This window comes from Typopeltis vanoorti, chromosome 3 (assembly GCF_054136105.1).
Source record: "Typopeltis vanoorti isolate ZY-2024b chromosome 3, IOZ_Tvanoo_1.0, whole genome shotgun sequence".
Taxonomy (NCBI): Eukaryota; Metazoa; Arthropoda; class Arachnida; order Uropygi; family Thelyphonidae; genus Typopeltis; species Typopeltis vanoorti.
The window spans coordinates 1014496-1040775 of record NC_143551.1 but is presented as its reverse complement, the minus strand read 5'-3'; the positions used below and the strand labels follow the sequence as shown (position 1 = coordinate 1040775).

Here is a 26280-nt window from a genome sequence, read left to right as displayed (position 1 = left end):
TCATATAAATTCTCCTTGTTCTATTCACAAGGCTTTGAAAATTGCATTCCTCCAATTTGTCTTCATATTCCATATTTCATGGACCTGATATTGCCTCAGCAAATATTCTTCTGACCCTCTCTTTCTTAGATATCCTTATATCCTTGAAAACCAGATGACCAGAATATATGCACATAAATGGTCTATATCTGACCTAATCAATGCCTTACACATGAAACCATAATTTCCTTGCTTCTATATGTTAAGGTTTTCTGCATCATTCCCATAATCCATTGTGATGTCCTCAAAATTTTTGGAATATGATCATTAAACTTCCAGTCCTTGTTCACGACCTAGATTTCGTATTTCCTCCACCTCCTTCAAAATTTCCTTGTTGGTTATTTTTAATAGAATTGCTAGAAGCATTAGGAACAGTGGGTGCGAGTTTTTGGCATTGATTGATACAGTCTCTTTAAAGATTGTTAATATCAGTGAAACTTGGTTAACCAAGGAAGATGTTCTAAATAGTCAAGTTTTCAGGTCTAAATGTTGTAGCCACTGAATATCATCAGGAGAAGCAATGAGAAAGTCTATAAAATAAAGATGCCAAGAAATGATATTCTTGGTTTCATTCTTTATCCAAGTGTAAGCAAACAAAGTTTGCATGTTTATTCATTTGGTTATCAAGCAGATTATAAATAGACTAGAAATTATGTTCTTGTTTTAGTCCTTTACCAATACCATGTTTTAAAATTATTTCTGTCTGCACATTCATCACTCTCTCAGTAATGCATGTCTCACTTTTGGGATAGGATCTGCATCTCACTTCCTTTCTCCTTTCCCACATTGTTCAAGTTCTAGAGATGGTCTCATCCTAGTACTCATCTGGGATGTGCCTTTGAAAAGCACACTCAGGTCACCCTGTCTCATTAGTAGAAGGAAGTAAAAAGTAGTTTTTTACATGGAGAGTGATGAATGAATACATTGCTGGAGGGTGATGAGTGCATCAGTGCTACATTTATTAATGGTGAAATATCATACATCTAGTTTGTGGAGAGTTTGGCATCCAGCTAAGAAAATGGAATTTATGAGAAAATGGTAATTAATGGTATATTTTCACTTTTATTTATCTAATCATTTTACAAAAACAGACACACTGTAATCCTATAACTTCATTTCAGTGAAGGAAAATTTATTATTATTAACACCAGTCCTCCACAAAGTCAAAAGACTCATCACAGCAGGCAAACACTGTTACACTCAAAGTCATCAAACCATGCTTTAAGCTCATTCAATGGATATGTATTCACAACAATGTCAGGCAAAGCATTCAACTGACCAAACAATCTCCATGCAAAGAACCAACTCTCTCAAAAACTGACCAAACAATCTCCATGCAAAGAACCAACTCCTTATTGGGATCACCAAAAAGTGGTTCACAGAAGAGGATATAATAACAGGAATAGAAATTGCTGGGTACAGCATTTTTCAGCAGGATAGGAAGGGAAAGTGTGATGATGGAGTACTGCTTTTGATAAGTGACGACACATGTCCTCTAAGAGTGGAAGCTTTGGAAGGCTGTGACACTAATGATTTTGATGGATGTCGTGCCCACCTCCACCTCACACCATATGTGAGGTGGAGGTGGGCACGACAGGATATTTAGTGGAGTGTTGCTACAGACCCAGTAGCACAGAGGATGGGGACCAGGAGATGTTTAGACAGCCAAGTTTGGCAAGTGCAAGAAGAATGATTGTTATGGGAGATTTTAACTTCAGTAGTATAAATTGGAGGGAGGAAGATGCATGTAGCAATAGGGGAATGGAATTTCTAGAATTCTTCAGGGACAAATGTCTTAGGCAACATGTAACAGAGGGAACAAGAGGTTCAAAAGTTTTGGATTTGGTTATAGCATCAGAAGAGTTGATAATAACTGAGATGACATCTCTCCCACCATTGGGAGAGAGTGACCATATGGTTTTGACTTGGAAAATGAATAGACATGCAGGAGTATCAAAGAGACGGGAACGTATGTGGAATTACATCAAATTGGGGGAGTTTCGTGGAGGTAGGAATTGGAAGGCTGGGATATCATTAGTGCTTGGGAAATTGTGAAGGAATATTTGTTAGCAGCAATGGTAAGCTGTATTCCATGAGTGACACAATTTGGAGTAAAGTGGATGACAAACAATATTAAACAAGAATTGCATGCAAGAAAGAGCCTATGGAAGAGATATAAGGAGACAGGTGAAGAGAAGATGCATGAAGAATATAAGATACAGGCCAGGTGAGTGACTAGTATGGTGAGGATGGCACAACTGGAATACCAGAAAAGATTGGCCCTTAGATCCAAGGAAAATCCTAGGAAGTTTTTTAGCTATGTGGCCAGTGGGAGGAGAAATGACTGTGGAAGAATGACATTGTGGGATAAAAATGGGAATAGAGTGACTGATGCAGAGGACATAGTGGAATTGTTCAATGAACAGTTTATTGGTGTATTTCATCCTGGAGGAATAAATTTTAATACTAGAGAGAGATAGGGCAGGTTCGAGGTTTAGAGGTGCAGGAGGAGAACGTGTTCCAAATACTGAGCACTCTGAATGTCAGTAAAATTCTGGGACTGGATCGTATTTCACCACGGGTTTTGAGAGAATGTGCTAAGGAAGTGACAGCTCCTTTGACCTGGATTTTCAATGAAAGTCTGGCTACGGGAAAGGTGCCCAGGGAACGGAAGGAAGGTAAGATAGTGCCATTGCATACGGGCGGTAGCAGACTGGAAGTGTCTAATTATAGGCCAGTTTGTGTGTCATCAGTAGTTAGTAAGATCTTGGAGATAGTAGTGAGGGACCATATACAGCATTGGGCAAATGAGGGTAATGTTATCTGTGAGAGTCAACATGGATTTGTGAAGGGGCACTCTTGTTTTAACAATATGCTAGCCTTTTATGATATAGTTACAAGAGCATTAGATGAGGGAAAGGTATATACTGCCATTTTCCTAGACTTTGCAAAGGGATTAGACAGGGTGCCACATGATAAGCTCATATTTATGTTGCAGCACATGGGTTTAAATGTCAGGTTAAGCAAATGGATTCATGATTGGCTGACTAATAGGTATCAAAGAGTTGTGTATGGTGTAGCGATATCAAAGAGGCAGAAGGTTACAAGAGGGGTTCCACAGGGCTCACTACTGGGACATATATTGTCTAACCTATATATTAATGATATTGTCCATGAATTTCAAGGTGATATTCAGTTGTTTGTGGATGATGCGAAGATGGGAAGGGTTATTAGTAATAGTGCAGATGTGGTAGCCCTGCAAGAGGATTTGAATAAGCTAGATAAATCGGCAAATGAATGGGGTTGTCAGTTTAATGGAGCAAAATGTAAGGTCTTGAGGTTTGGGACACATTGATGGGATGCTGCATAATCTATGGGAGCAGTTAAACTGGAGGAAGTAGGGGGGACAAGAGATCTGGGAGGGTTGATGATTGATAGAAACCTGAAATTTAGGGGACATATTGCAAAGGTAGTGAAGGTAACACAGAGGATTGTGTGCAATAATGATAAGGACAGTGACCTGCATAGATGAAATGATTATCATTCTGTTGTATAAGACTCTGAGCAGACCACACTTAGACTATTGTTCTCAGATCTGGTCTGCAGGATTTGAAGAGGATAAATTAACTGTGGAAAGGGTACAAAGGCAGATAACAAAGATGATGTCAGGACTGTACAATGTTAGTTATGAGGATTGGCTGAGGGAGTGTGGACTGCAGAGTTTGGTGGATAGAAGGAGAGGTGATATGATTGAGACTTTTAAACTGTTGAGAGGTGGTTACAGGGTTTACACTGGGGAGTTCTTTCGCTTGGTTGAACAGCAGGAAAGAGACATGACAAGGGACTATCCTTGGAAGTTACGAAAGGAAACTGTTTGCAAGAGGGTGAGGAGTGGTTTCTTTGCATGGAGGGTGATTGAACCATGGAATGCATTGCCTGATACAGTGGTGAGAGTGAGAATGGTCAATGAGTTTAAATAGTGGTATGATAGACTTTGTGTGTCTCAGTGGAGGGGTACTTCCCTCCTCAACGAATCTTGATAGACTTGTGTTTCTTAGAAAGGACCTCCCACAATGAGTCTTTTTACTCCATGGAAGCCTGAATAATAATAATAATAATTTAAAAAACTGTCGCTATCCCATACTTTAAAGGAACATCTGAAAAGGTATCTAGGGTGCTTAACAAACACCAACTGCGCACCGTGTTTAAATCTTATGTGAAATTGGCAACTCTCATCTGTTCACCTAAGGACAGATTCACCCCTTTATCACATCCAGGAATCTACGAAGTGCCCTGTTCTTGTCATCGAGCCTACTACAGACAGACAGGGAGAACTGTGGACATCCGCCTCAGTGAACACAAAAAATATATTTGGTACTTTCGCTATGGCAAGTTAGATCTGGCAGACCATGATTTGGATACCCCCTGCACACAGGATCTATTGTAAAAAAACAAAAGTACTGCACAGAAGATTCTGCAAGACAGGGAGGTTGTTCCTGGAATCAACAGAAGCCTTAAATCATACTCCAAACCTTAACAAGTATAGCTGCATAAATCTATCAAAGATTTGGAAGACAGTCATCCTAAGACCAAATTAATATTTATTTATTTTAATTTTATTTTTTTCAAAACTTTGGACTACTATTTTTCAAAATTTTCAAGGACTACTATATATTTTTTCAAAACGTTGGACTACTGTTTTTTTTTTTTTTAACTTACATTGTGACGTATTAGGACTTTAGTCCTGTGTTGCACACTGCAATTACTTATACTAGCCCCACTGTTACACCGGATTGCGGTTGTCTAGCATTTGTAACAAACTTTGTTTGTGTGGTCTGAAGATGCTGGATATAATACCAGTGAAATATTAGCTTTTAAGTTAATAAATAGTTATTTTCTTATCAATCTGTGTTCGCATCAATACCATTTAAATCAAATTCAACATGTGTGATGAACACATATGCTTATCCATGTGAGTATCATTAGTACTTGTTTAATACAGTAAATTTATGATATTTGCTAATTTTTTGACTTTTTTTTTTCTTAATCACTGCATTATTTTTTATCAATAGGACCTAGTTTTACAATAGATGCTGCTTGTGCATCCAGTGGCATAGCTTTGCAGCAAGCAGTGTTGGGAATTAGAAGTAATGAATGTACTGCAGCTATTGTGTTAGGAGCCAATTTGTGTATGAGACCAGCAAGCTCTATGCAGTTTTTCAAGTTAAACATGCTGTCAGCTGAGGGAAAATGCAAAACATTTGATAGTGAAGGTATGTAGAAATACCTTTCAAGATTTTAATGAAATTCTAATTTTAAAAGTTAACAAAGAATCAATATTTATTGCTCTTATAGTAAGAACTTGTTACATTTGTTTTGGGTTTTCTATTTGTGAACTTTAATATGTGAAATTTTGTTATATGCAGTGTAAATGTGAGAAGTGTTTGTTAAGAAAGGTGAAAGATTTGTGGAAAGTTTTGAGAGTGAGTGAATGCCAGCTGTGCAGAGAAAGTGAAAAATTATAGTGTGAAGTACAGAATATTGACAAATGTAACTAATTTTTTAACTAGTTTAAAGTGCAGTGGTGGAAGGTCAGGAAAACAAAGAGGGGTCTCATGAAAGAAACAGCCAGCTTACAATGAGTCCTTCACAGCAGCGCTTCCCAAACTGTGGGCCGCGGCCCCCTTGGGGGCCGTAGATTTTGTTGAGGGGGTCGTGAAATAATGAAAACAAATTTAAAATGTTGAAAATTTATTTATCACTAGGTTAGACTATAATAGATTTAGTTTAATCCTTTATCCCAGTGAGAGCAAACAAAGTTTGCGCCTGAAAATATCTTCAGGACTAAATATAGTGTTGTACTATCTTATCCAGTAAGTAGTGCAACACCAAGGCAACTCGTGGCAAAGGTGGAGCAAGCTACCACGAGTTGTCTTGGTGTTGCACTACTTACTGGATAAGATAGTACAACACTATATTTAGTCCTGAAGATATTTTCAGGCGCAAACTTTGTTTGCTCTCACTGGGATAAAGGATTAAACTAAATCTATTATAGTCTAACCTAGTGATAAATAAATTTTCAACATCTTTCTCTAAATCCAGAGTAATTTTTAAAAAAAGGTGATAAACCTTTTGGCAACTCCCATAGGCACAGATGACTTGCTACTGCTTCTGCCTGGTATCTCCAGCTCTGGGCCTGGCTCCCACTGAAGAGACCTCAATAAAGGTCGAAACTAGTCTGGGTAGATGGCCAATCCCTTTAATGCATAACAGTATACATATCCACATAGGAAATGTGTTTTGCATTATGGGAGATACTGGGTTAGAAGTGCCTGGTAGCTTGCTCCACCTTTGCCACGAGTTGCCTTGGTGTTGCACTACTTACTGGATAAGATAGTACAACACTATATTTAGTCCTGAAGATATTTTCAGGCGCAAACTTTGTTTGCTCTCACTGGGATAAAGGATTAAACTAAATCTATTACAAATTTAAAATGTTTAAAGATTAAGTAGATTTTTTTTATTTTAAAAGTGGTTTTGAGCCAGTGGTTTTGAAGCAGTATGGTGTGAGATAGAGGTGAATAGAATCAAATACTTGGTGGGATGTTGTTATAGACCTGGTAATGTGGATGGTGGTGATAGTGAAATGTATAGTCAAATAAGCCAAGCAAATAAGAAAAGGGTGATCATTATGGGTGATTTTAATTATGGCAATATAGACTGGAATGAAGAGATAGCAACTGGAAGTAAAGAAAATGAGTTTCTTGAGTTTTTGAGGGATAACTACCTCAGACAGTATGTAACAGAGGGCACAAGAGGATTAAGGGTCTTGGATTTGGTCATCTCATCGGAGGATGTAATTATCAATGAGGTATCAAATCATCCACCAATTGGTGAAAGTGACCATGAGGTGATTACTTGGGTGGTTGCCAGCAGTGCAAGGACCCCTGTGAAAAAAGGGTATATGTGGAACTACAAGGGGGGTGATTATGAAGAGCTCAGGAGACAGCTTGCAGGTGTAGCATGGAATGAGGAGTTAGCTGGAAAAGAGATCAATGCAGCTTGGGGGATTTTCAAAAAATATTTAGTGGATGCAATGTCTAAATGTATACCACGGGTGAGAAGGTTAAATAAGTTAGGTGTGAGATGGATGAATAAAGAGATTAAGCATGCAATACAGAGAAAAAGGGCATTGTGGAGGCAGCATAAGAGAAGTGGAAGTAACCAATTTCATGAGTTCTACAAAGACCAGGCAAGGAGAGTGACTTGGTTGGTGAGAGTAGCTAAAGAGAGGTATGAACAGCAGTTAGCTAATGAAGCTAAAAAGAATCCTAGGGAGTTCTTTCGATATGTAGCCAGCAAAAGAAAGAATGATTATGGAAGGATGACATTGATTGGAGGAAATGGTATAAAGACAGCTGTTGCAGAATGTGTGGTGGAGATACTTAATGAGCAGTTCATAAAGATCTTTCAATCTTGTGAATGTGACTTCATGGAGAGATTAAGAGCAGTTGATGATGGGGAGGAGAGACTGACTGTAAGTGAGCAAGAGGTGTTTGGGGAGTTGAGTAAACTAGATGTAAATAAGGCTGTGGGACTTGATAATATATCACCACGTATTCTGAAGGAATGTGCCAGAGAGTTGACACCTGCCTTGACATATTTTTTTAATACGAGTCTTGCACTTGGTCAAGTCCCTAAAGAGTGGAAGGAGGGCAAGATTGTGCCACTTCATAAAGGAGGTGATCGAACTCAAGCATCAAACTATAGGCCTATCTGTGTGTCGGGTGTTGTGGTTAAGTTGTTGGAGAAGCTTGTGAGAGCTAGAATCCAGAGTTGGGTTGACAACAATGGTATAATCTTTGATGGACAGCATGGATTTGCTAAAGGGAGGTCGTGTTTTAGTAATCTACTTACTTATTACAATAAAGTGACTGCTTCCTTGGACAGAGGAGAAGGATACACAGTAATATACTTGGATTTCGCAAAAGCTTTTGATAGAGTGCCTCATGATAAGTTGACAGTCAAACTAGAGCAGATGGGGTTGGATATTAGATTAGTGCATTGGATTGGAGACTGGCTATCTGATAGGTATCAACAAGTTGTGTATGGGGGTGCAATATCCAGGAAAAGGAAAGTCACTAGTGGAGTGCCTCAGGGATCTGTTTTAGGGCCATTACTATTTAACTTGTATATTAATGATATTGGCGAAGATTTGGATGGAGATATTCAGTTGTTTGCAGATGATGCAAAGTTGGGAAGAACCATAAAGAGTAGTGAAGATGTTGTGGCCTTGCAAGAAGACTTGAATAAATTGAGTGATTGGGCAAGCAAATGGGGGTGTGAGTTCAATGTTGCAAAATGTAAGGTTTTAAAATTTGGAAAACAAAGATGGGATGCAGAATTTATGCTTGGTAAGAATATATTGTTGGAAGTAGAGGAAATAAGAGATCTGGGAGTGATAGTGGATAAAGATCTAAAATTTAGGGGTCACATCGCCAAAATTGTGAAGACAACACAAAGACTTCTGGGAATGATGAGGAGGACACTGACGTGTAGAAGTAGGGAGATTCTTGTTCCATTGTATAAGGCTTTGATTAGGCCACACATGGACTATTGTGCCCAGATTTGGTCACCTGGTTTTCAGAAGGATGAGGAGATGTTGGAAAGGGTCCAAAGGCGACTGACTAAGGTAGTTTCTGACCTCTGGAATGTCGAGTATGAGGAAAGATTGAAAAGATGTAATTTGCAGAGACTAGTGGAGAGAAGGAAGAGGGGAGATATGATAGAGACCTACAAGTTGGTAAGGGGTTGCTATAGGATCAATGGTGGAGAAGTTCTACAGCGAATAGTGGGAGATCAGGGGAGAACCAGAGGTCATCCCTGGAAACTGTATAAAGAGGGTGTGAGTAGGGGAGTGAGAGGCAGGTTTTTTTCGTGCAGAGTTGTGAATGATTGGAATGCCTTGCCTGAGAGTGTGGTGTCTGCAAGGAGTTTGAATGTGTTTAAGACCCGGTATGATGAGATGTGTGTGAGATAAAAGGACCTCCTAGATGAGTCTTTGACTCCATGAGGTCTTGTTTAATAATAATAATAATAATAATAATAATAATAAAAAGAAACGCATTTAACTTTTATTATTCATTATTTCTCTTTTGTTATTTTTTATATTTTAATGGAAAAAATCACACATTGGTGTTGGTTCACAAAACTTTGCTTCCTGCGTATTTCGGTGCTTAATGAATATTAATAAATATTGCTTATTCATATGTTTCATTTCAAAGCAGTGGTTAATTGTATTTACTTCGAATGCTCTACAAGGAAACTCCAAATCTTCCTGTCCCTTTCATCATGCCTTCGTAATCAGGGACTGTTGATATTGACTTTATATACACATCAAAATTCGTTTTATATTATCATTGTCATCAGAGCTAGTTTTCTGTTACCAATAAAAGTTTTGCATATACTTCACACATGAAAAAAAGCTTAAATAAGTTCATGTGGGGAGATGGTAACTCCCTTGCAGCGGTAAACAACATGCCCTCCCTAACAGCCACTATACTGCAGAGGCAATAAAAACAAGTACTTTTATTATGCCAGTGAATAAGGTATGAGAAGTCTGTGTAACATGTTCTCAACAAATAGCGCAGTTAGAGACAACTGGGATAAAAACACACTAATTAATGAATCACATGTCCCCCCATACAGAAACTATGCTGTATAGACTGAAAAAAAAAACCATATGTTGCATGAGCAAACACAGTATCTAACTAAAAACTATTGTTATTAATTAGATGTGTGTGAGTTCGATTTCCCAAGGCAGCAATAAAATTCAACCGAATGTGTTAAAATTCGTAAAAGTGTTAAAACTAAGTAACACACACACACACACACACACACACACACACACACACACACACACACATATATATATATAATGAATGTTATGGCAGTTTCAAATATGGAATTCGGTTGAAGAGAGTTAGCATTTCAATTCAATTGTCAGCTATGCTTTTATCTTTAGGTTGCGCGATCTTTTGTTAATAAACCAATCATATGCATGTTTTAATAACCCACCTTTGCTGTCTGTTTCGCGTTAGGCTTAATTACCATAAAGGGAGAAAAGTCACAAAAGAGAAAAATATTCCTGGTCCCGGGATTCCCTTATTCAGGTAATATTCACTAATTTCATGTTATCAGTCTGTGGTGTGCCAGTATCGGTAAGTGGTGATATTATTTGATCTATTCTACATTAAAAAATTTAACCCTGAGATGGATAAGTGGCTGATAAAAAATAAAAAAAAATTCCAGCGAACAATCAGAAGAAGCAGAAACAGACTAAAAAAAAGGACAGTATTTCATATTTTACCAGAACAGCCCGCATCATCTTCAGAACCCAACGGTAAGAGGCAAAAAATGTAATATATGCATTTGATTTTTGCAATATTCGCTGTGCATGTTTTGTATTGAATATAAATTCAATAAATATTATAATAATATATCTCTCTATTATGACTTTTTTTTGAGGGGGGCCGTGAAATATTTTAATTTTTGCAAAGGGGGGACCTGACATCCAGAAGTTTGGGAAGCACTGCTTCACAGGACAAAGCATGACATTATATGGCAAAATGTCAGGCAATTAGTAGACGTGAGAAGTGAAAAAAAAAAGAGTGCAAAGTAAGAAACAGAAGCATATGACCAAGTGAGAGAAGAAAAGCAAGGATAATTTTTTAAAGAGAAATCTTTTATGATGATTCTATGATAAGATGAAGTTTGTAAATGACAGTGCCAGAGGCTACCAACATCCTTTACCACATTGTTCATATTGCCCAGTTGTATGGGCTAAGAATCAATATTATTATTATTATTATTATTATTAGACCGAATTATTATTAGACGGAATCAGACCAAAAGACATCAAGAAACATTCGACCAACCTAATTCCAGTTATACAAAAAATGTTAAATAAAATCTTCGAAACAGGACACATACCTGAAACACTAAAGACTGCATTAATCACACCCATACACAAACATGGAAAAAGAAACATTATAAGTAATTACAGACCCATCGGCACGTTATCTGTAATCAAGCAAATCTTGGAGCACATCATGCATTGCAAACTCTCCACATATGTTGAAAAATTTCAAAGCATACCCAAAACACAATATGGCTTTCAAAAAAATAAAGGAACAGCAACACTCCTGGAAGATTTCACAGACCTAATAAATGCCGCATTGGATAAAAAAAGAATAACATTAGTCGCATTCATTCACCTAACAAAAGCATTTGTTAACGAAACTAACACATATCGGAATCGGAGGTCGTCTACTCCAGTGGTTTAAAGCGTACATGAAAAACAGGAAGCACATCACATGTATAGGATCAGCGTACAGCAAAGAGGTACCAGCAACCTGCGGAGTACTGCAAGGAGCTGTCCTATCACCCATTCTATTTATCATATACACACACACATGACATAAGCCATCTTCCCTTAAAAAGTAAAATCTTCTAGTAAGCTGACGACATGGCCATAGTATCCATTCACAACAATGCAGATATCACTTTCACAAATATGCAACATGACATCAATCAAATCACTAACTGGTTAACCGAAAATGGCATATATATAAACCCTGGGAAAACAAAGCTAATGATATTCAAAAAACCCCAAACCCTGCCCATATAAACTAAATATCTCACTATCCGACATTCACCCCCCCTTATACACAAAGGCTTTTGTGTAACTAGTTCTCAAAGGCTTTTGATAGAGTACCTCATTATAAATTGATAGTCAAACTAGAGCAGATGGGTTGGATATTAGATTAGTGCATTGGAATGGAGACTGACTATCTGATAGGTATCAACAAGCTGTGTATGGGGGGAGTGATATCCAGGAAAAGGAAAGTTACTAGTGGTGTGCCGCAGGGGGCCTGTTTTAGGGCCATTGCTGTTATATTTGCTCATCAATGATATTGGTGATGATTTGGATGGAGATATTCAGTTCTTTGCAGATGTTGAAAGTTGGGACGAACCATGAAGAGTAGTGAAGATGTTGTGGCCTTATAAGAAGACTTGAATAAATTATGTGATTGGGCACGGAAATGGGGATGTGAGTTCAATGTTGCAAAATGTAAGGTTTTAAAATTTGGAAAACAAAGATGGGATGCAGAATTTATGCTTGGTGGGGATATATTGTTGGAGGTGGAAGAAATACGAGATCTGGGGGTGATCTGAAATTTAGGGGACACATCGCCAAAATTGTGAAGGCAACACAAAGACATGGACTGTTGTGCCCAGCTTTGGTCACCTGGTTTTCAGAAGGATGAAGAGACGTTGGAATGGGTCCAAAGGCAATTGACTAAGGTAGTTTTTGACCTCTGGAATGTCGAGTATGAGGAAAGATTGAGAAGATGTAATTTGCAGAGTCTGGTGGACAGGAGAAAGAGGGGAGATATGATAGAGACCAATAAGTTGGTAAGGGGTTGTTATAGGATCGATGCCGGAGAAGTTCTGCAGAAAATACTGAGGGATCGGGGGAGAACCAGAGATCATCCCTGAAAACTGTATAAACAGGGTGTGAGTAGGGGAGTGAGGGCAGTTTTTTTTTTTGCAGAGTTGTAAATGATTGGAATGCCTTGCCTGAGAGTGTGGTGTCTGCAAGGAGTTTGAATGTGTTTAAGGTATGGTATTATGATCCGAGTGTGTGATAAAAGGACCTTCGAGATGAGTCTTTGACTCCATGAGGTCTTGGGACAAAGCGCTGAACCTGAAATAAAAAATTAATACAATGTTCATTCCACCATCTTCATAGGAAGAAACTTGAATTTTCAATACAGATATAGAAAAGAGAACACGAACATCATCTCTAAATTTTCCAGATTTTCCAATCTTTCACAATGAAAAATAGCTCTGTTAGTTTTCCATTAAGGAAATGGAGATGCTTAAGATGCATTTCATATTCACTGCATTTTTGCTTACTTCAACTAATTAGCTACAATTCAAACCATTAAAACACTTTTCCTCATAGTATTTAGTTATTTTCTTTATCTCTTCTGATTTAATTAATTTTCATCTGTTTATTGTTTCTATAAATGAAAAACTAGGTGAAATGAAAAATATACCAATCTAAGTCAATTGATGTTAGAAAAAATGTATGAAACAATTATTACATCTGAAGCTTCCACTACAGCTATAATCCATGTAATAAACATATGAAGAAAAGATCTTCCTTTTGTCAGTAAATTTTCTTTCATATAAAAAATAAAATCAGTCAATCAATAAATCTTATGAAATCAAATCAGAACAATTATCACATTGCAGGATTCCTCTAGAGCATACGTTCCCATACTTTTTTCGGCCACCGCCCACTTTGCAAGACAAATTTTGTTATGCCCCCCATTATAACAGTTTTCTGCATTCTAACCGTTTGATATTTTTCACATAAATAGCAACTAATGATACATTACTGCTGATGCCATTCAATTTTTAAAAGAAGTGGCCAATATTTGCTTCATCTTGAACACAGTTATTGCTATATCGAATTTGGTGAAACATAGCTCATATGTAAAGATTGTAAAATGTATGCTCGAATAACATTATGCACAGTTTCATATAATGTTTTAAATATGAAAATGTGGAATACAATTAAGAGATTATTATTATTATTATTCAGGCCTCCAAGGAGTCAAAAGACTCATCGAGGGAGGTCCTTCCTAAGACATAAAGTCTGTCAAGACTCATCGAGGGCAGGCCCCCCCCCCCGAGAAACACAAAATCTATCATACTACTCTTTAAACTCACTGACCGTTCTCACTGACACCACTCCATCAGGCAATGCATTCCATGGCTCAACCACCCTCCACACAAAGAAACCACTCCTTAGCCTCTTGCACACAGTTTCCTTTCGTAACTTCCAGGGATGACCTCTTGTCATCACTCCTTCCCGTTGTTCAACTAAGCGAAAGAACTCCCCAGTGTCAAACCTGTAACCACCTCTCAACAGTTTAAAAGTCTCAATCATATCACCTCTCCTTCTTCTATCCACCAAACTCTGCAGTCCACATTCTCTCAGCCGATCCTCATAACTATCCTTGTACAGTAACCATCTTTGTCATCCGTCTTTGTGTCCTTTCCACAGTTAATTTATCCCCTTCAAATCCTGGGTACCAAATCTGAGAACAATAGTCCAAGTGTGGTCTGATCAGAGACTTATACAATGGAATGATAACCCTCTTATCTCTGCAGGTCAGTGTCTTTCTCATAATAGCAGCAATCCTCTGTGTTAAATTCACCACTTTTGCAATATGTTCCCTAAACTTCAGGTTTCTATCAATCATCAACCCCAGATCTCTTGTCTCCCCTACTTCCTCCAGTATAACTCCTCCCATAGGCCTTCCAATTCCTCCCTCCATGAAACTTCCTGAAGTTGACGTCTAAGACTATTATAATCACCTGCCTTATAATTCCACATAAGTTCCCGTCTCTTTGATACTCCTGCATGTCTATTCATTTTCCAAGTCAACACCATATGGTCACTCTCTCCAACTGGTGGGAGAGACGTCAACTCAGTTATTATCAACTCTTCTGATGCTATAACCAAATCCAAAACTTTTGAACCTCTTGTTCCCTCTGTTACATGTTGCCTAAGACATTTGTCCCTGAAGAATTCTAGAAATTCCATTCCCCTATTGCTACATGCATCTTTCTCCCTCCAATTTATACCACTGAAGTTAAAATCTCCCATAACAATCATTCTTCTTGCACTTGCCAAACTTGGCTGTCTAAACATCTCCTGGTCCCCTTCCTCTGTGCTACTGGGTCTGTAGCAACACCCCACTAAATATCCTGTCTTGCCTACCTCTACCTCACACCATATGCTCTCAAAATCATTTGTCTCACTTCCTTCCAAATTCTCCACTCTTAGAGGACATAGGTCATCACTTATCATAAGCAGTACCCCACCACCACCACGCTTTCCCTTCCTATCCTGACGAAAAATGCTCTACCCAGCGACTTCTATTCCTGTTGTTATATCCCCTTCTGTGAATCACATCTCAGTGTTCACAATAATTTTTGGCCAGGCTGATGCTATCTGCGCCACCAATTCCTCTCCCTTATTCTGGATACTCTTGGCATTAGTAGTATAAAGCATATAAATGCCATTGTTTCTATACCCAGTATTATCCCTTCTAGACTCCACTAGATGTAACCTGACATTGTCTCCCTTCTCCCAAGTATCCATTCCCACAAGAATCCACCCCTGCTATCATCCTCCCTGGGACACTGACTCGTTCAGAACAGCAATCTCTCCAGATGCCTATGTCCTTCCTCATTCAAATGCAAACGGTCTCTTGCATACAATTCCTCTCTTTCCTCAAATGCACTCCAAGCATCCACATATACCAGTCCTCTCTTGTCACACATTCTTGCTATTATGCCATTCAATATCACCGCTCTTCTGCTCAGCTCATCATTATCATACCTAGCAACGCGCACACTATTTTTCCTCTCTCTCTGTCTTGTTCCGTACAGTTTCAAGCAAAAATCTCATATCTCTCGCTGCCTGACTTACATTACCACTCAAGTCATTCGTTCCTACCATCACAATCATCTCATCCACCCTTTCACCTCTCTTAATTGCCATAGCCACCCTTTCTATTGTTCCTCCTGACAAACACTCCTCACGCATCCTATCTTGAACACACGGATCATTGAGTCGCCATACATTATACCTGTTACCATTCCCTCGCTTTTATTGTTTCCATTCTCTCCTCTTCTTTCATTCCCATACCTCTCTCTTCTACTGTTTCCATTCTCTCCTCTTCTAGCACTCCCATACATCTCTCTCATTCCCTCTCGGCTACTGTTTCCATTTTCTCCACTTCTAGCACTCCCATATCCCTCTCTCATTCTGTCTCTCCTACTACTGTTTCCATCCTCTCATCTTCTAGCATTCCCATGCCTCTCTCTCATTCCATCTCTCATACTGTTTCCATTCTCTCCTCTTCTAGCACTTCCATATCTCTCTCTCTCATTCCGTCTCTCCTACTGTTTCCATCCTCTCGTCTGCTAGCATTCCCATACCTCTCTCTCATTCCCTCTCTTCTACTGTTTCCATTCTCGCCTCTTCCAGCACCCCCATATTTCTCACTCATACTCCCTAAATTCTCTCTCTCTCTCCTACTCTGATTCACCTTGCATTTATCTCTTCCACTCTCCTAATCTTATCTTTCATACTTCTGCTCTCATTCACAAGACATTCCACCTCCTCTTTCAAATAGAAGAACGAAAATGTCGACATATGTGAGAAGTGTCGGGATAGGCTGGAGCGTTTAGGAATGGAAGCTGACATCGGGACTGTAGCGGAAGAACTTCGGCGGGAGGTTATGAAAATGAAAAATGACCTTCATCTTCTTCATGAGGAAGTGGAAGTGATCGGTAAGGAGATACTGGAAGTTAAAGCTGAGTTTAATGTGTTAAACAGAGAAATTAGGACTATAGAGATTACTTTAGCTGAAGTAACTAGAACAGGATTACATATGGGTGAGTCTTTGGTGAATGATTCAGTAATAAATAGTATGGGAGTGATTGGGAGTCAACATAATAAAACCACAAGTGGCCAAGAAGAAATGAGATGTAGTGAGAGTGGGGGGGTAAGTAATAGAGAGTTGAGTAATGAAGCTGGGAGAGTCATGCTGAATAGTGTAGAGAATGAGTCCATGAGTGTGAACTTGAATGAAGTTAATAGTGGTAAAATATATGGTGATTCTATGATTAAGGGTATGGAGAGTGGTATGCATGAGGAGTGCTTGGCTGATGGTACAATAGAAAGAGTGGCTTTAGCAATAAAGAGAGGGCATGAAACAGACAAGATGATAGTTATGGTGGGTACAAATGACCTGAGAGGTAGTATAAATCGGGTAGGAAAAGATTTAAGAACATTATTAGATATTGTGAAGAGGAAAAGTGTCAATGGGAGAATAGTGTGTGTGCTGCCTCGTTTTGACAATTACGAGTTAAGTAGACGAGCAATGATAATGAATGATATGATTGCAAGAATGTGCAGAAAAAGAGGTCTGGAGTTTGTTGATGTTTGGAGTGTGTTTGAAGGAAAAAGGCAGTTGTATGCTAGAGATGGACTGCATCTTAACATGGAAGGACATAAGAGATTGAAGAAGTTATTGTTTTCTGAACAGGTTGAAGTTATTGGGCAGGGAAACTAATATTGAAAAGGTTGAGTGTAAGAGAGAGAAACTTTAGCACTGATTGTGTATTTATTGATCCTTATAGGCAGAATAAATTGCAGAAGAGAGGGGGAAAAAAAAATCGGCATAGGACTACGGTAGTTAGTGACTTATATATCAGTTCTAAAGCCGGTACAAGATCTAGAGGGAATCTGCAATTTTTGTATACCAATGCTAGAAGCATTAGAAATAAGAGAGAAGAATTTTTGGCATTAGTCAGTGAAATCTCACCAAAAGTTGTAGGCATTAGTGAAACTTGGCTGTCAGCAGAAGATGTGGTCACTGGAATTGAATGTGATGGGTACAGTATTTTCAGGGAGGATAGAGAAGATAGAACAGGAGGAGGAGTACTGTTGATGATAGCTGATGTGTTGCAGCCAAAGAAAGTAGTATATCATGATGATAGACATGTGAATGAGAGTTCATTTGAGGCAGTCTGGTGCGAAATAGTGACCAACGCAACCAAATATACAGTTGGATGCTGCTATAGGCCAGGGAGTACAGGGGGAGATATTGAATTCATGCATCAGCAACTTAGTGCAATGAGTGAAGGCTTAGTGATTATTATGGGGGATTTTAATTATGGTGATATCAATTGGAAGGAGGAAATATCACGTAGCAAAAAGTTCATACATCTGCTACGAGATAATTACTTGAAACAGCACGTAACTGAAGGGACACGTGGTGTGAGAGTGTTGGACCTGGTTATTGGTTCAGAGGTTATATGCATAAGTAAGGTGACCTCGTTACCTCCAGTTGGTGAAAGCGATCATGTGGTATTGACTTGGGAGGTTGCAAAATCTGTGGATTTTTCTATTAAGAAGGGGTATGTACGAAACTACAGGTTAGGCAATTATAACAAGCTTCGGAGTGAGCTTGCAGCCATCCCATGGCAGAACATATTGCAAGGGAAAGATGTTAGCAGTGCTTGGGATAAAATCAGCGGGTATCTGAGGAAAGCAATATCAGATTGTGTCCCCATGGTCAGGAGGTCAAACAAGGCAGGCATTAGATGGATGAGCAGTAGTATCAAGCTTGAACTACAAAAAAAGAAAATGTTATGGAGAATTTACAAGGAGAAGGGCGATCAGGACACCCATGAGCAGTACAAGGCTCAAGCTAGGAAGGTTACCAGCATAGTAAGAAAAGCTAAATCAGATTATGAGAAGACCTTAGCCAAAGAGATCAAGGGTAATCCCAAAGAGTTCTTCCGCTATGTGGCAAGTAAGAGGAAGAATGACTTCGGAAGGATAACCTTAGTGGGTGCTGATGGTATTGAGGTGACAAAATCAGATGTAATAGTCGAGTTACTGAGTGATCACTTCTCAAAAGTCTATCACCCAAGTGAGGATATCTCTATACCTATAGCAATACCTAATGTGAGAATTGAAGCTAAAGAATCAAAGGTATTAAATATATTGCGAAACTTAAATGCAAACACTGCGGTAGGCTTAGATGGAATATCAGCTCGGGTGTTGCGTGAATGTGCAAATGAATTGTCAACCCCTCTTACCTGGATATTTAATTTAAGTTTGAACTCTGGTATGGTCCCTAGGGAGTGGAAGTTAGGCAAAGTGGTTCCTTTGCATAAGGGTGGCTCTAAAACTGCGGTATTGAATTACAGACCAATCACCATCTCAGGAATAGTGGTAAAAGTATTGGAAAAGTTGGTTAAAGACAAAATTCAAGAATGGGTGGATCAGGATATGATACTCTATAGAGGCCAACATGGTTTTGTTAAAGGTAGATCCTGCCTTAGCAATCTATTAACTATTCATAATAGAATAACATCTGAGTTGGACAAAGGAACTGGCTACACAGTGGCACTTCTGGATTTTGCTAAGGCTTTTGACAGGATACCCCATAGAACACTGTTACTCAAATTGGAGCAGATGGGAATGGATATTAAATTGGTGATATGGATAGGAGAATGGCTCAGGGAGAGATACCACAAGATGGCGTATGGAGGAGCCGAATCCAGAATGAGGCAGGTGACCAGTGGTGTGCCTCAGGGCTCTGTGCTTGGGCCAATGTTGTTTAATTTGTATATAAATGATATAGGAAACGGCTTAAAGGGAGATATTCAGTTGTTTGCTGATGATGCAAAGTTGTGTAGTGCAATAAAAAATCAAGCTGATGTTGAAAGTTTGCAGGAGGATTTAAATAAGCTGGTAAAATGGGCAAAAGAAAATGGATGTCAGTTCAATGTGGAAAAGTGTAAAGTCATGCATTTTGGGATTAAAAGATTACCAGCTGTGTACTACATCGATGGAAAGGTACTCCAAGAGATTGATGAGGCTAGGGACTTAGGGGTATTGGTAGATAGGGAGATGAAGTTCAGAGGACACATTGCTAAGGTGTCCAAGATTGCACATAGGATTACTTGGTTGTTGAGGAACACACTGACATCCAGAGATAAAGAGGTTATTATTCCCCTTTATAAAGTATTGATACTTCCACATTTGGATTACTGTGCTCAGGTCTGGTCACCTGGATTCCTTGGAGATGAGGAGGCTGTGGAGAGGGTTCAGAGAAGAGTGACCAAGTTGGTGAGTGATATAAAAAATGCTCCCTACATTGATAGATTGAGAGCTTGTGGATTGCAGAGATTGGTTGATAGGTGAAGAAGAGGGGATATGATAGAAACATTCAAATTACTAAAAGGTTTTTATAGGATTGATGTAGGGGAAATGTTTCAGCTGTGTGATAGTGATGGAAGAACAAGAGGTCATCTCTGGAAATTAAAGAAGAGTGTGGTTAACAAAGGTGTCAGAACAAGGTTTTTTGCCTGGAGGGTGGTGAATGAGTGGAATTCATTGCCTGACTTAGTTGTGAGCTCTTCATCTGTAAATGAATTCAAGAAGAGATATGACATATTGTTTTGCTAGTTTGGGTCTCCCGCGATGAGTCTACTGACTCCATGGAGATACCCATAATAATAATAATAACTCATCTATCTCCCTCTGCAGGTCAGTCACTCTTAATCTGAATTCACTCTCCCAAACAAAACCATCATCGAAACTTTCACAGTCACTCATACCTTCCACACTATCAACTATTATTTTCTCATTCTCTCCTATCACATTACTTGTCTTCCTACATTCATTCCCCGTTCCTGGAGCAACAAAGTCGGATATCGATATATCTAATGTACTTATTTCCTCCAACTGCCTGCATTTTGCGCACGTACGCTCTCAACTCTCTTTAACAAGCCACATATGTAATTGCCGAGACGCATACATGCTGCAAGTACTGCATGCCACAAAGTCCCTTATGATATTGCTAATAATTGAGTTCTTAAATGGGGGAGGACTTGGCGTTACGCCACTTCGACTGCTGCTGAATCCACCATCATTCCTTACTGCCAAGTAGCATAATCTTTAATAATTATTCAATTAATAAATAAGAGGAAAAAAAAGTACAAACATCAGAACATTTAAGTACTAAATATAATTAAATAAAATGAAATATAACTAAATACAGTAACTTAGCTTCGTTTTATCTTCCACCAGATTGCATTGCATTAGTAAGAACCTTATTGTAATAATTCAAACACCATTAAATATATTACAAAATTGTTTATTTCTAACTTATAAAGTAAAAATACAAAATAAAAATAACAAATTAATGTGGTTTCATACAATGGTTTAAATATGAAAATTCGGAATACATATTAAGAGATTGCATTACATTAGTAGGAATATTATTGTAATAATTAAAACGCCATCAAATGTATTTGATGGTTTATTTTGAACTTACAAAATAAAAATACAAAGAAAAAATAACAAATTAATGTGAAGGATGAGCCTGGTGTATTTTTAAAAGTTTGTTAATATCGGGTTCAACTTTTGTTAAAAACAGTCGTAAATTGCCACGCTCTGTTATATATGGAATCGGTTCCTTTTCTTAGATAGTAAATTCACTACAGCACTAAACCCATGCTCAGCCAAATAAGAAGATGGAAATGCAATTAAAAATTTCTGCACTATTTCCCATAATCCAGGGTACAGTGTCAGTATTGATTTTTGAAGCCAGAACTCTTGGCATGCAGTTTTGAATTTTATTTTTAGTTCTTCATTTGTTGTGAGTTCTACGAGTTCCACTTCTAAATTTGATGATCCTGCTGTGCTTACATGTGAGAAAGGATCTAGAACCCAATTTGGTATATTCATGTTTAGAATATCCTTGAATCGCTCATAGAAATCAGCTTGGAGAACCTCCAAGTGTTGGCAGTATGTAAGTAAATCTTCCTTTTTGAGAGATGCTGCTGATAAATTTGAAAAGTGGCTGTATTCCCCTCGTCCCATATTCCTCTTGAACAGAAGAAGTTTCCCTACAAAAGCTGCAATAACGTTTTTTGTTTTAATTCAATTCAATTCATCACCTTGTAGTTGTAGATTGACTTCATTAAATATTTTATAGAGGTCTATCAAATAAGTGATGTCATTTTTGGATGTAATCAGGTTGGTCCGCAATCCCTTGTCTCTGTTTTCTAGGAACTCTAGTACTGAATCAAACAAATTGTAAAATCGATTCAGACAAATACTTTTTGAAAGCCAGCGAACTTCTATGTGAAGCAGCAAACGATTGAAATCTTCATCATTTTCACTACAAAGTTCGCTAAACAATCTGTCACTCAATGAATTGCTTCTAATCTTGTTGACTACTCTAATAACGTAATGGAGCGATGTGTGCAGGAGTTCACTTAAATTTTTTGCAACCAAATGTTGACAATGAAGAACACAATGTTTAGCGAGTACATTTGATATTGCTTGTTTCAAATGCGCTGTGAAACCCTTGTGGTGCCCTGTCAGTGCTGGAGCACCATCAGTAGCAGCAGACAAAATATTACAAATAGGAATGTCTTTCTCTTGAAAAAACTTATTCATGATATTAAACATAGATTCTCCCTTTGTATCTGCTTCCAAGTTTTTAGCAAATAATAATTCTTGACAAACTTTTTCTTCTTTTATGAATTGTACGTATCATAAGGGTAGTGGGAGAGTTGATTCATCAAGTTGAATGAAAAATTGGCATGAACCGCCTGAATGCCACCAAATGCTTCTGATCCCACTATAGCCCTTCCTAGAAGGCTTCAGCGCCCACTGGGGGGGAGGGGGGAACGGTACTGCCCACTTTGGGAACCTATGCTCTAGAGCTATAAGCCAATTAATTTTTATTTCATATAAAATAAAATAAGTCACTTCTCCACCGCATTTTTCATGCCACAAAGATAATCAGCAGAATTCTTTAAGAAGCCCTAATTTTTGGATATCCATGGGTAGCAAATCAGCTGATGACTATCAAATAAAGAGGCTAATAGCAAGTTAAGGGAGAGTCTCCTTTTTTTTTTTCCCAAATAAATTAAAATAAATCTGCCAACAGCTTTTCCCTTTCCCAAAGGATAGTAGAATTCTTTAAGCCTTAATTTTTGGCAATTCCCAGAAAGCCAGTCTCTTCCCTTAGACTTTCACCTGTAGTTTAGCTCATGGCTGTCAAATTTGTACAGTTATGTGTGATAAGAATATGCCAGACAACCTTCATCATCTTGTATTCTTAATCTTTATACTATTAGTATTTGAAAGTTTATTTTTCACATGGTTAGACTATAATAAATTTGGTTTAATCCTTTATCCAAGTGTGAGCAATCAAAGTTTGTGCCTGAAAGTATCTTCAGGTGGTACAACACTGGGCAACTTGTTGCAAAGGTGGAGCAAGCTCACAACACTCCTATCTCAGTATCTCCGATAATGCAAAACACATCTTGCGGATATGTATAATGTTATGCATTAAGGGGAGGGCCACTACCCAGACTAGTTTCGACCTTTATTGACTAACCCAGTCCTGAAGATACTTTCAGGCACAAACTTTGTTTGCTCACACTTGGATAAAGGATTAAACTAAATTTATTATAATCTAACCAAGTGAAAAATAAACTTTCAACGTCTTTCTCTAAATCCAGAGTAATTTAATAAAAAGGTGGCACACCATTTGGCAACTCCTATAGGTAGAGATGATCTTGCTAATGCTTCTGCCTGGTATCTCCACTCGGGCCTGGCTCCCACTGAAGAGACCTCAATAAAGGTCGAAACTAGTCTGGATAGTGGCCCTCCCCTTAATGCATAACATTATACATATCTGCAAGGAGATGTGTTTTGCATTATAGGAGATACTGAGATAGGAGTGTTGTGAGCTTGTTCCACCTTTGCAATGAGTTTCCCGGTGTTGTACCACCTTACCCCAGTCCTGAAGATACTTTCAGGCACAAACTTTGTTTGCTTACACTTGGATAAAGGATTAAACTAAATTTATTATAGTAGTAATATTTGATATAGTTTCCAACCCACAACTCAAACATTTTTCTGAGATGTGGAGTGGAAACCGAAGTTTTCTAAGAGAAAAAAAAATCCTGCTTGCCTATGACAAAGACTTACTAATATAGAAACATGTTGAAAATGATCCTTTATTTGGCAATCGGAACTGAACTATAATAGCTTGGGTCATTGTTGTTTAATTTGTACCTAGGTGATATGGGAGGTGGCTTAACGGGACTTATCGATGAGGCTAGGGACTTAGGGGTGTTGTTAGATAGGGAGATGAAGTTCAGGGGACACATTGCTAGTATGTCCAAGATTGCACATAGGATTACTTGGTTATTGAGAAACACACTAACATCCAGAGATAAAGAGGTTATTATTCCCCTTTATAAAGTGTTGATACTTCCACATTTGGGTTGCTGTGCTCAGGTCTAGTCACCTGGATTCCTTATAGATGGGGAGGTTGTAGAAAGGGTTCAGAGGAGAGCGACTAAGTTGGTGGGTTATATAAAAAATGCTCCCTACATTGATAGATTGAGAGCTTGTGGATTGCAGAGGTTGGTTGATAGGCAGAGAAGAGGGAATATGATAGAAACATTTAAGTTACTAGATGGTTTTTATAAGATTGATGCAGGGGAAATGTTTCAGCTGTGTGATAGTGATGGAGAAACAAGAGGTCATCCTTGGAAATTAAGAAAAAGTGTGGTTAACAGGGGTGTTTGAATGAGGTTTTTCACCTGGAAGGTGGTGAATGAGTGGAATGCATTGCCTGACACAGTTGTGAGTACTTCATCTGTAAATGAATTCAAGAACAGATATGATAGATATTGTTTTGATAGTTTGGGTCTCCTGCGATGAGCCTTCTGACTCCATAGAGATACCAGTAATAATAATAATAATAATAATAATAATAATAATAATAATAAACAACCATCACACAGGTGAAAACAATATGCTATCTCTGACTTCACTTCGATGCTGATTAAAGTTGGAATAGCCATATAAACTACCTACACACCAAACGTAGGATAATAGCAAGCAAACTATACCGATTAAGACACATAGCCCCGACACACATAAAAATACTAATCTATAAAGCATTATGTGAAAACATTTTAAGATGTGCAATCACATCATATGCATTCTGCACAGACTACAGACTTAACAGGTTATAATGGTTGCAAGATAAAATGGTAAAACTGATATTCTGGGAACAACCCAGAATATCAGTTTTACCATTTACCAACACACTTATTCAGGCAGACGGACAGAACACAAAATATTTAAGGTTTAACACTTATGCCACTACACAGCCATGTTAAAACATTACTACAGCCCAACCTATAGAGTAACGAGAACAACATACCACATAACAAGACCACAGTCTACAAACTACATAACATATAAATACAACAATCATCACGGCAAAGCCACCTGAAACTTCTACATACCTGACATGATAAACAAAGTGCCGTTCAATGACAGACACCCTGGGACATACAGAGCTGAAACAGGTGCTATATAAAAATTATAGCGAAAATGAAAATTAGACAAATTCCTGTTTCTCTCTCTTCCCCCTCACACACGCACACACATACACACACGCGCATGCACTCACGCGCATGCACACACGCACACACAAAACCTATGACAAACCCCTCTCAAAAAACACCACTACAAGTACACAAACAAACATACAATATCCAAATCCAACCCTACCTGCGAAGAAAAAAAAAAAAAGTTAAACTGTGTAATAGCAGTTGCTTGCAGCCAGTATAGAAACATAACCACGAAATCACTGCCATCTATTATCTTCCTCAGATAAGCTCTGCAAAGCTTTGAGGAGGAAATCAAAAATGCCTCCCGAATTATTATTATTACATTAGTTATTCACTAAAAAAAAAATCCGTAATCACTCTTAATATTAGAACATGTGTTGTAAATGCATAATACAGAGGCAAAGAGTGTTATTAAAATTATTAACTGAAATCCAATGTAGAAAAATTTTGTAAAATCTCAAGATAACTATTATACATATATGTGTAAATATTCTAGCAATGAATAAAAATATTATTTAAAAAATTTATTATTATTATTATTATTATTATTACATTTTTAACAGGAACTCAAATATTAAAGAATGTATGCTAATATAACATTTAAAAAAATAATGTCGTTCATGGTTTGGAGTTATTCGATTTTAAATATTTATGTTTTAATATTTTACAGCAGTAAAAAAAAATCTTTTTCCAAATTGTATAAGAGTGGAACGTTATCCATATCCCAAGCATTTTATCTGCATTGTCCTTGTGAAACATTTACGATCTGTAGATAAACCACAGATCTCAGCATTTCACAATGAGAATATTTTTGTTCCTTAGTGAAGATTAGCAGTCGGGAGCCGTTACTGAGACAAGAACCATCATAAAAATAAGTAAAAGTTAAAAAAATCAAGAGCCGCAAATCATTATATTTTATTAAAAATAAATAAATTCGCTGTTCCCCAAAGGGAGTAGAGTGAAATAAAACCATACAGTATTTTTAATTTTAGAAGCAGAAATATTAACGTGTATACAGTAAAACTGCATGAAAATAATAATAATAATAATTTTTTAAATAATGATAATAATATAATAATAATAATTTTTTAAATAATGATAATAATATAATAATAATAA

The 26280-nt window shown here is 37.8% G+C and overlaps 1 protein-coding gene across 1 annotated transcript in view; it reads left to right on the top strand.

Annotated features, from left to right (window-relative positions):
- The window catches only part of FASN1 (Fatty acid synthase 1), a 666286-nt gene that overhangs the window by 105080 nt on the left and 534926 nt on the right, over positions 1–26280 (top strand). Inside the window, exon 5 of the mRNA XM_090415364.1 lies at positions 5112–5312. Within this exon, the coding sequence (XP_090271490.1) occupies positions 5112–5312 (201 nt within the window). The remainder of the gene's footprint in view (positions 1–5111; positions 5313–26280) is intronic.